The 11,509-nt window shown below is 39.2% G+C and overlaps 1 protein-coding gene across 1 annotated transcript in view; it reads right to left on the bottom strand.

Moving 5' to 3' along the window:
* Positions 1-1,488: 1,488 nt before the first annotated feature.
* LOC113924524 (zinc finger protein 705A-like) overlaps positions 1,489-11,509 on the bottom strand; it is a 28,172-nt gene continuing 18,151 nt past the window's right edge. The window contains 3 exon segments of the mRNA XM_035726369.1: positions 1,489-1,733; positions 1,887-2,150; positions 8,276-8,362. Of these exon segments, the coding sequence (XP_035582262.1) occupies positions 1,489-1,733; positions 1,887-2,150; positions 8,276-8,362 (596 nt within the window).

Raw genomic sequence — 11,509 nt, 5'->3', positions numbered from 1 at the left:
AACTGCCCAACACACATCCACAAGTCAGTGGAGATAATACCCACTGGGACATGAGCTCCTCTCAGAAGGGGATGTGTGCGTGAATCTTAGGAGTCCTGGCATTAGCACAGCCCCACCCACAGGAGTCACCAGGAGCCATCCCTTCCGTCCTGGTGACAGTTTAGAACAGAGCGTGTGATTCCTGGCTAAGCCACCAGCTGGGTCTCTAATAAGGTGGTTGCCCAGAATTACAATTCAATACAACTAGAGCTTGGGGGTAGAACACGTATTGCCTTAGGCAGACAATAGAGTTGGTTGCTCATCATCCTCACACATGACTTGATAACATGTTTCTACCCTAACTGTACCATAGAATCACTGGTGGAGATTTTTTAAAAATGATGTGTCAGGTACCCTGCACCAATTATATATATTGAAAAAAACAGCTTGTGTGGTGGCTAATAGGTTTGGGGATTTTATCTGAGCCCTATTTTCTGGTTTGTGGGGTGGAGTGGCAAACAGCTATGGTGCTTTCTAAGGTGACTGGAGGATGCATAAATCCAGAATTGTCTTAATAAGATATAGACTGTGGTCACAGAATTAACTCTTGCTCCTACTTAGATCAATTCAGATGTTTGGGGACAAAATCCAAGGAACTTTCTGGGGGCTGAGAGGGCAGAGCTGCCTCTCTCTCTGGCACCAAGTTGCTTTCAGTAGCAGAGACATAAGCTGAAGGGCCACCAAAAATTTTAGCCTAGATGTCTTTAATAGTGCCTCCATGACCTTGCCTGACCAACATCATGAGCCTCTGAGAAACCTGGCAAATGGGGCTGAGGATCACAGTTGTGCCACCACCAGGGCATGAAGGGAGACAGTGTTGGTGGGAAGTTGGAATGAGTGGAGCTGAGCTGTGTGGAAGGGACTTGGAAAAAAGGGAGACTCACAGAGTCTTGCTGAGTGTCTAACCCGCATGCCGAGCAGTACAGAACTGAATCTACATAGAGAAAACTAGAACACCAACATTTAGCTTCTTTAGCAACAGGTTTTATTGTTCAAATATTTGCAAGTGTTGATCTATAGTAAAAGTTTAACTTCTTAAAAAATTTTACATTTAATATTGCCAGATCATTTTGTACTCATATTTTATGCCACATTTTTCATAAAGAACCAGGGTTATCCTCTGCACAAGTGCTATAGTGTCTTTAAAGTTGAGAGCTGTTGCTGAAAACATCCATATTGTTATATTTATCATATGAGCTCTGCCATGTCATCTGAGGTCAGACCATGACTGAAGGCTTTGCCACACAGACGGCATATGTATGAATTCACTTCCATACACAAATGTATATCTTGCCTGAGGAGTATGAGAACTGAAGGGTCTTCCATGTTGATTACAGTCTGATTCTTCAATATGTGCATCCTTTGGTGACTTCAAATGTTAAAGCTCTGACTGATATTTCTTCCACATTCATTGCATCTGTAATCCCGTGTCATCTCAGGTCAGAATACTTACAGAAGACCCTCATGATTTTCTCTCCAGTGTTGGATTCCCTCATGTGGTCTAAGGGAAGAATACTGACTGAAGAATTTCCCACATAGCTGACATTCATATGGTTGCTCTCTGGTGTGCATTCTTTCATGTCGTCTAAGATTGAAATATTGACTGAAGGCTTTCCCACACTGGTGACATGCATATGGTTTCTCTCCTGTGTGTGTTCTGTTATGTCGTCTAAGTTCAGCACATCAACTAAAAGCTTTCCCACATAGGAGACACACATGTGCCTCTCTCTAGTGTGAGTTCTCTTGTGTTGGCTAAGGCCAGAGCTGACTAAAAGTTTTCTTACACTGATGACATTCATAACAGTTCTCTCCAGAATGAATTCTCTCATGTTTTCTAAGGTAGGAACTGTGAATGAAAGCCTTCTTACATAGATGGCATTCATATAGTTTCTTTCTTATGTGAATTTTCTCATGTAGTCTAAGGTAAGAATTCTGACTGAAGACTTTCCCACACAGATGGCATTTATATGGTTTCTCTCCATTGTGTGTTTGATTGTGGTTTCTAAGGGCAGAGCTTTGCAGAAAGCCTTTCCCACAAAGAGGGCATTCAAATGGCTTCTTTCCAGTGTGAGTCATCTTGTGTCTTCTAAGACTAAAGGAATTACTCAAGTCTTTTCCACATAGAAGACATTGTGTAATTTACCTCTAGTGTGAATTTGGTCACTTACTGAGTAAGGGATGATTGTTCACTAAGTGATTTTCTACACTGTCTGCTGAAATAATGTTTCTTCCTGAGGTGAATTAACAAAAATTGAGTCAATGCAGGCATATGAGTAAACTCATCACCCAAGTCAGTACTTTCAATAGGATCTTCTGGAGCACGAGATTTATGCTTTGGGGAAGAAGATGAAAGGTTGTTAATGGTTTGCCCAAACACTTCCATACATTTATTTCTCTACATATAAATTCTAGAGTAGTAGTTAGTAATATTCTCCAGTTGTATACACATCTTGTTACTCCCTGCAGGCATCAGTATTTTCTCTTTTGTAGTATTCCAGCCTCAGAGTTATCAGATTAATTCTGAAGACTTCATTATGTTTCAAAGACGAAGTAATGGTGGGGAAAATTCTGCACAAACAGGGTTGCAGCAGGCCCCTCCCCCAGAGGACAGGCTGGGAAAACAAGAGACCAGCAACCATCAGGTCCCTAGAAAACAGGTGCATCTTGCTTGGGTTGTGGTCAATAATTGGGAATCTATATATTCCCTCAACCATCCCTCAACAAAATGACTAGGAGGAGGAACCCCCCAAATAGGAAAGACTCAGAGACTATGACTTATGCCACAAATTTACAAATGGATTCAGATATAACCAAGATGTCAGAGATGGAATTCAGGCTAGTAATTGTGAAGAAAATAGCTAGAATGAAGAAATCAATTAATGGCAACATAGAGTCTCTAAGGGCAGAAATGAAAGCTGAATTGGCAGAATTTAAAAATGCTATCAATGAGATCCAATCTAATCTAGATAATCTAACAGCCAGGGTAAGCGAGGCAGAAGAATGAATTAGTGACCTAGAAGACCAATTAATAGATAAAAAGGGTAAAGAGGAAGCCAGGGAAAAACAACTCAGAATCCATGAAAATAGAATCAGAGAAATAAGTGACACCATGAAACGTTCCAATGTCAGAATTACTGGAATCCCTGAGGGGGTGGAGAGAGAGGACTAGAAGATACACTTGAGCAAATTATAGCTGAGAACTTCCTAGTCTGAGGAGTGAAACAAACATTCGTGTCCTAGAGGCAGAGAGGACCCTTCCCAAGATCAAGGAAAACAGGCCAACACCCCGGCATGTAATAGTAAAACTCACAAATCTTAGAACCAAGGAAACCATCTTAATGGCAGTTTAGGGGAAGAGATTCCTTACATACAGAGGGAGGAACATCAGAATAACATCAGACTTATCCACAGAGACCTGGCAAGCCAGAAAGGGCTGGCAAGACATATTCAGGGTACTAAACGAAAAGAACATGCAGCCAAGAATTCTTTATCTGGCAAGGCGGTCATTTAGAATGGATGGAGAGATGCAGAGCTTCCAAGACCGGCAGAAACTGAAAGAATATGTCACCACTAAGCCAGCCCTGAAAGAAACATTAATGGGGGTTCTATAAAAGGAGAAAGACCCCAAGAGTGATATACAACAGAAATGTACAGGGACAATCTATAAAACAAGGTCTTCACAGGCAACATGATGACAATTACTTCATATCTTTCAATAATCACTCTCAACGTGAATGGCCTAAATGCTCCCATAAAAGGGCACAGGGTTCCAGATTGGATAAAAAAACAGAAGCCAACCATATGCTGCCTGCAAGAGACTCATCTTGAACCAAAAGATACATCCAGACTGAAAGTGAAGGGATGGAGATCCATCTTCCATGCCAACAGAACTCAAAAGAAAGCTGGGGTAGCAATTCTTATATCAGACAACTTAGATTTTAAACTAAAGACTGTAGTTAGAGAAACAGAAGGACACTATATCATTCTTAAAGGGACTATCCAACAAGAAGATCTAACCATTGTAAATATCTACACCCCCAACATGGGAGCAGCCATCTACATAAGCCAACTGTCAACCAAAATAAAGAGTCATATTGATAACAATACGTTAATTGTAGGAGACCTCAATACTACATTCTCAGCGATAGACAGATCATCTAAGCAGAAAATCAACAAAGAAACAAGAGCTTTGAATGACACACTGGACCCGATGGACCGCATAGGTATATACAGAACATTCCACCCTAAAACAACAGAATACTCATTCTTCTCGAATGCACATGGAACTTTCTCCAGAATAGACCACACACTGGGTCACAAATCAGGTCTCAACCGATACCAAAAGACTGAGATTATTCCCTGCATATTCTCAGACCATAATGCTTTAAAACTGGAACTCAATCACAAGAAAAAATTTGGAAGAAATTCAAATAACTTGGAAGCTAAAGACCACTCTGCTCAAGAATGTTTGGGTCAACCAGGAAATCAAAGAAGAACTTAAACAATTCATGGAAACCAATGAGAATGAAAAAACATTGGTCCAAAACCTATGGGATACTGCAAAGACAGTCCTAAGGGGGAAATACATAGCCATCCAAACCTCACCCAAAAAAAATAGAAAAATCCTGAATTCACCAACTAACTCTACACCTTAAAGAACTAGAGAAAAAGCAACAAACAACGCCTAAGCCATGCATTAGAAGAGAAATAATTAAGATTAGAGCAGAGATTAATGAATTAGAAACCAGAAACACAGTAGATCAGATCAACAAAACTAGAAGCTGGTTCTTTGAAAGAACTAATAAGATTGATAAACTACTGGCCAGACTTATCCAAAAGAAAAGAGAAAGGACCCAAATTAATAAAATTATGAATGAAAGGGGAGAGATCACGACTAACACCAAGGAAATAGAAACAACTATTAGAAATTATCAACAACTATATGCCAATAAGCTGAGCAACCTGGATGAAACTGATGCCCTCCTGGAAACCTATGAACTGCCAAGACTGAAACAGAAAGAAATTGACAAACTGAATAGGCCAACAACCAGTAACGAGATTGAAGCAGGGATCAAAAACCTCCCAAAAAATAAGAGTCCAAGGCCTGATGGATTCCCTGGGGAATTCTACCAAACATTCAAAGAAGAAATAATATCTATTCTCCTGAAGCTGTTTCAAAAAGTAGAAATAGAAGGAAAGCTTCCAGACTCATTTTATGAAGCCAGCATTACCTTAATCCCCAAACCAGGCAAAGATCCCATCAAAAAGGAGAATTTCAGACTGATATCCCTGAAGAATAGGGATTCCAAAATCCTCAACCAAATCCTAGCTAATAGGATCCAACAATACATTAAAAAGATCATCCACCATGACCAGGTGGGATTTATCCCCAGGATGCAAAGGTGGTTCAAAATTCACAAATCAATCAATGTGACAAAACACATTAGTAGGAAGAGAGAGAAGAACCATATGATCCTCTCAATTGATGCAGAAAATGCATTTGACAAAATACAGCATCCTTTCCTGATTAAAACTCTTACGAGTACAGGGATAGAGGGAACATTCCTCAAGTTCATAAAATCCATCTATGAAAAACCCACAGCGAATATCATCCTCAATGGGGAAAAGCTGAGAGCCTTTCCCTTAAGATCAGGAACACATCAACGATGCCTACTCTCGCCACTATTGTTCAACATAGTACTAGAAGTCCTAGCCACAGCAATCAGACAACAAAAAGAAATAAAAGGTATTCAAACTGGCAAAGAAGAAGTCAAACTCTCTCTTTTCGCAGATGACATGATACTTTATGTGGAAAACCCAAAAGATCCATCCCCAAATTACTAGAACTCATAGGTGATTCGGTAATGTGGCAGGATACAAAATCAATGCACAGAAATCAGTTGCTTTCTTATACACTAACAATGCAACTGTAGAAAGAGAAATTAGAGAAACGATTCCATTTACAATAGCACCAAAAACCATAAGATACCTCGGAATAAACCTAACCAAAGTGGTAAAGGATCTATACTCTAGGAACTACAGAATACTCATGAAAGAAATTGAAGAAGACACAAAAAGATGGAAAAACATTCCATGCTCATGGATCGGAAGAATTAAAGTTGTTAAAATGTCTATGCTACCCAGAGCATTCTATACCTTCAATGCCATCCCAATCAAAATTCCAATGATATTTTTCAAAGTGCTGGAACAAACAATCCTAAAATTTGTATGGAATCAGAAAAGACCCCGAATCGCCAAGGAAATGTTGAAAAAGAAAAACAAAACTGGGGGCATCACGTTGCCCGATTTCAAGCTATATTACAAAGCAGTGATCACCAAGGCAGCATGGTACTGGCACAAAAACAGACATATAGACCAATGGAACAGAAGAGAGAGCCCAGATATGGACCCTCAACTCTATGGTCAAATAATCTTTGACAAAGCAGGAAAAAATATGCAATGGAAAAAAGACAGTCTCTTCAATAAATGGTACTGGGAAAATAGGACAGCCACATGTGGAAGAATGAAACTCTACCATTCTCCAACACCATACACAAAGATAAACTTAAAATGGATGAAAGACCTCAATGTGAGACAGGAATCCATCAAAATCCTAGAGGAAAACATAAGCAGTAACCTCTTTGACATTGACCACCACGACTTCTTTCAAGATACATCTCCAAAGGCTAGTGAAACAAAAGTAAAAATGAACTTTTGGGACTTCATCAAGATAAAAAGCCTCTGCACAGCAAAGGAAACAGTCAACAAAACAAAGATGCAACCCATATAATGGGAGAAAGATATTTGCCATTGACACCACAGATAAAGGGCTGGTATCCAAGATTTATAAAGAACTTCTCAAACTCAGCACCCAAAAAACAAACAATTCGTCAAAAAATGGGCAGAAGAGATGAACAGACACCTCTCCAAAGAAGACATACAAATGGCTAACAGACACATGAAAAAATGTTCATCATCATTAGCTATTAGGGAAATTCAAATTAAAACCACACTGAGATACCACCTTACACCAGTTAGAATGGCAAAAATTGACAGGGCAGGAAACAACAAATGTTGGAGAGGTTGTAGAGAAAGGGGAACCCTCTCACACTGTGGTGGGAATGCAAGTTGGTACAGCCACTTTGGAAAACAGTATGGAGGTGCCTCAGAAAATTAAAAATAGAGCTACCCTATGACCCAGCAATTACACTCCTGGGCATTTACCCCAAAGACACAGATTTAGTGAAAAGAAGGGCCATATGCATCCCAATGTTCATAGCAGCAATGTCCGCAATAGCCAAACTGTGGAAAGAGCCGAGATGCCCTTCAACAGACGAATGGATAAAGAAGATGTGGTCCATATATACAATGGAATATGACTCAGCCATCAGAAAGGATGAATACCCAACTTTTACAACAACGTGGATGGGAGTGGAGGGGATTATGCTAAGTGAAATAAGTCAAGCAGAGAAAGTCAATTATCATATGATTTCACTTATTTGTGGAACATAAGGAACAGCCTGGAGGATATTAGGAGAAGGAAGGGGAAAATGAAGGGGGGGAAATCAGAGGGAGAGATGAACCATGACAGACTATGGACTCTGAAAAACAAACTGAGGGTTCTAGAGGGGAGGGGGTGGGGGGTTGGTTTAGCCCGGTGATGGGTATTAAGGAGGGCACGTACTGCACGGAGCACTGGGTGTTATACGAAAACAATGAATCGTGGATCACCACATCAAAAACTAATGATGTATTGTATGGTGACTAACATAATAAAATAAAATTAAAAAAAAAAACAAAGACTAGGTAATAAGCCATGTTTATGCAATTGACTCCCCCCCCTTTCTATTTTTAGATCTCAGGTTATTGATTTGAGCTCATGTTAATTTCTTCAGTGATTTAAAACTATCCAAAACTTTTTGCGTGTAAAGAACTGAACTGAGGGCGCCTGGGTGGCTCAGATGGTTAAGCGTCTGCCTTTGGCTCGGGTCATGATCCCAGGGTCCTGGGATCGAGTCCCACATCGGGCTCCCTGCTCCTTGGGAGCCTGCTTCTCCCTCTGCCTCTCTCTCTCTCTGTCTCTCATGAATAAATAAATAAAATCTTTAAAAAAAAAAAAGAACTGAACTGAATCCTAACTTAATTACATTCAGGCAATTGTGCTCAATTATCAATTTACCTCATTGCATTTAGGTCGTTAGTTTGGATGACTAGGGTCGATACCCATGAAACTTACCATTGGCATAGTCAGGGCTATACCCTTCTTGCTGATATGTTAATTTAATTTCTTGATTTTTACGGGGACTTTCCATGCCTAAAATAACTGAAAAAAAAATACAAATTGTTAGAATGGCATTAGCGAAGGAAAAACCATGAGAGACTCTTAAGTATAGGAAACAAACTGAGGGTTGCTGGGGGAGATGGGGTGGTTGGGTGATGGGCATTAAAGAGGGTAGGTGATGTGATGAGAATTGGGTCTTATATGCAATTGATGAATTATTAAACACTACATCTGAAACTAATGATGTATATATGTTGGCTAATTGAATTTAAATTTAAAAAAGAGTAACCCCAGGAGTAGACTGGTATAATTACACTCAACAAGGCATCATCTGAGTCAGATTTGTTGGCTTTTAGAGTATTCACATGCTAGCTTTTTCCTTTTTGCAAAAGATGATATATACTTTATGGATGGAACTGGAGGGGGTTATGCTAAGTGAAACAAGTCAAGCAGAGAAGGACAATTATCATATAGTTTCACTCATATGTGGAACATAAGGAAGAGCATGGAGGACCACAGGGGAAGGGAGGGAAAACTGAACAGGAAGAAATGGGAGAGGGAGACAAACCATGAGAGACCCTAGACTCCAGGAAACAAACTGAGGGTTACAGAAGGGAGGGGGGTGGGGGGAGGGGGTAGCCAGGTGATGGGTATTAAGGAGGGCACGTGTGCTGATGAGCACTGGGTGTTATACGCAACTAATGAATTGTTGAACACTACATCAAAAACTAATGACGTACTATATGCTGCTAACTGAACATAAAAAAGATATATACTTTATTTGTTGAAATCAGTATATATGCTCTTATTTAATTTCTAATTACTAATTCAAAATGATGGCTAACAAGCATAGCTACTTAGATTTTAGCTTCCAGGAGGGAAGGTGAATAACATTTTAATATTTAATGGATCAGGCATTATAATGATTTACATTTATTATCTTATCTGACTCTTTCAAAAAACATTGCAAGATGAATTTCATCCCCACTTTACAGGTAAAAAACTGAGATTTAGAAAACTCAAGTCACTTGTTCAATAGATCTATATTTGGGAGTGCTAGGATTGTTTCCTAACCTACATGGTTCAAAACTTAATGCTGTGAGGTCCTTCAGCCTTCTTAAGACATGTTTTTAAAATTATTATTTGGGTGGCCTAAAGTCATATTTCAAAATATGATTATAATAGTTAAAATTCAAAGGGCATTAAGACAGCCAATAAAATATTTATGCAAATACATAGTTTTAAATCATAATTATGGGTAGCTTATGAAGCTACCCATGGCTCCGTGAAAGGTAAGATAATCTGTTCCACATTTTTTTGGTACAAAAATAATTTTTTAAAATGGTGCCTTTTATTTTAAAGTGTCTATCTTTTTTTTATTGTATGTAAAATGGAAAATCCTACTTTTCAAGGTCAAGAAGATGGAGATGTGGTTAAGTGAGCAAGGCCATCAGCAGAGAGAAGGAGCCTTACTAGATTTTCCAGAGCCTCTATAAGAATTGTTAAATATGCCCAAGGTAACTGAAGTGTTCAAATAAAAATAAAATTGATGAGGGTTAGTATTAAAGGAAATCTTCAAAATGTAACTGTTAATTGCTCATTTTCAACTAATAATTCAAGCTAACTAAAAACTATATTTCAAAATTAGCTTAAAATTTGAGTTATGATAGAATATAATGTATATTACATTATAACATTTATTATAAATAAATAAAATTTGGAAAACTTAAAAAAAAAAAGGATGGCATTAGGGGAATGAAAATGTAGAAAAGCACCAAGGTCCATATGAGTATGTTTCAGAAATGGGTACTTAGCTGGGAAAGTGTGTCAAATGAGTAAATGCTCTAGATAATAGAAACATTTTAAAGTTCTTTGTCAATTAGAAAAAATTCAGGGTTGAAATATGAAAGATATAAAGTGGTGGAAAGATGTTGGGTCAGCAAATAGTTGGAAAATATTTAAATGGGAGGGTCAGAACAAGAATCACTATGTCAACATTTAACTGCAATAAGTACACAAATAGCTTTTTCCCCAAAGGAAGGGAAAGTGGCAGGAGGACACATGAGTTGTGATGGATTTATGCAAGGAATGATAACAACATGAGGAATTTTGCCCTAATGTCCTCACTTACATTTTGTTGGAGAGGTTGTGGAGAAAGGGGAACCCTCCTACACTGTTGGTGGGAATGCAAGTTGGTGCAACCACTCTGGAAAACAGTATGGAGGTTCCTCAAACAGTTGAAAACAGAGCTACCATATGACCCAGCAATTGCACTCCTGGGCATTTACCCCAAAGACACAAACGTAGTGAGAAGAAGGGCCATATGCACCCCGATGTTCATAGCAGCAATGTCCACAATAGCCAAACTGTGGAAAGAGACGAGATGACCTTCAACAGACGAATGGATAAAGGAGATGTGGTCCATATATACAATGGAATATCACTCAGCCATCAGAAAGGATGAATACCCAACTTTTACATCAACGTGGGTGGGACTGGAGGAGATGATGCTCAGTGAAATAAGTCAAGCAGAGAATGTGAATTATCATATGGTTTCACTTATTTGTGGAACATAAGGAACAGCCTGGAGGACATTAGGAGAAGGAAGGGAAGAATGAAGGGGGAAATCAGAGGGGGAGACGAACCATGAGAGACGATGGACTCTGAGAAACAAACTGAGGGTTCTAGAGGGGAGGGGGGCGGGGGGATGGGTTAGCCTGGTGATGGGTATTAAAGAGGGCACATTCTGCGTGGAGCACTGGGTGTTATGCACAAACAACGAATCATGGAACACTACATCAAAAACTAATGATGTACTGTATGGTGACTAACATAATAAAAAAAAAGAAAATATCACTCACTTGACAAAATCTTCAGTTGATATTTCTAAGGTTATACTCACTCAGACTAGGCACCTGCTCATACTAAAGCACAGGTCTCTGTTACTTACCTGGACTCTGGCCTTGAAGAAATCCTCTTCCTTCACTCCACAGCTCTTCTCTTGCTCCAACTGGAAGGATCTTTTGCAAATCTTACTCCGTTTGTGGAGAAAAAAGAGTATATGGACTTGAGTTCTGTGCAGATTAACCTTTGCTATCACCAAGTCCAGGGTGGGCTTTACCAAGGATGAATAAAAAGATGATCTGAAGGTCAGCCCACGTAGCAGCACCTTCAACAGAGAACAAATTG

Source organism: Zalophus californianus, chromosome 2 (genome assembly GCF_009762305.2).
Source record: "Zalophus californianus isolate mZalCal1 chromosome 2, mZalCal1.pri.v2, whole genome shotgun sequence".
NCBI classification, from domain to species: Eukaryota; Metazoa; Chordata; class Mammalia; order Carnivora; family Otariidae; genus Zalophus; species Zalophus californianus.
Note: the sequence above shows the minus strand (reverse complement) of the source record. Positions and strands in the feature narration are given on the sequence as shown.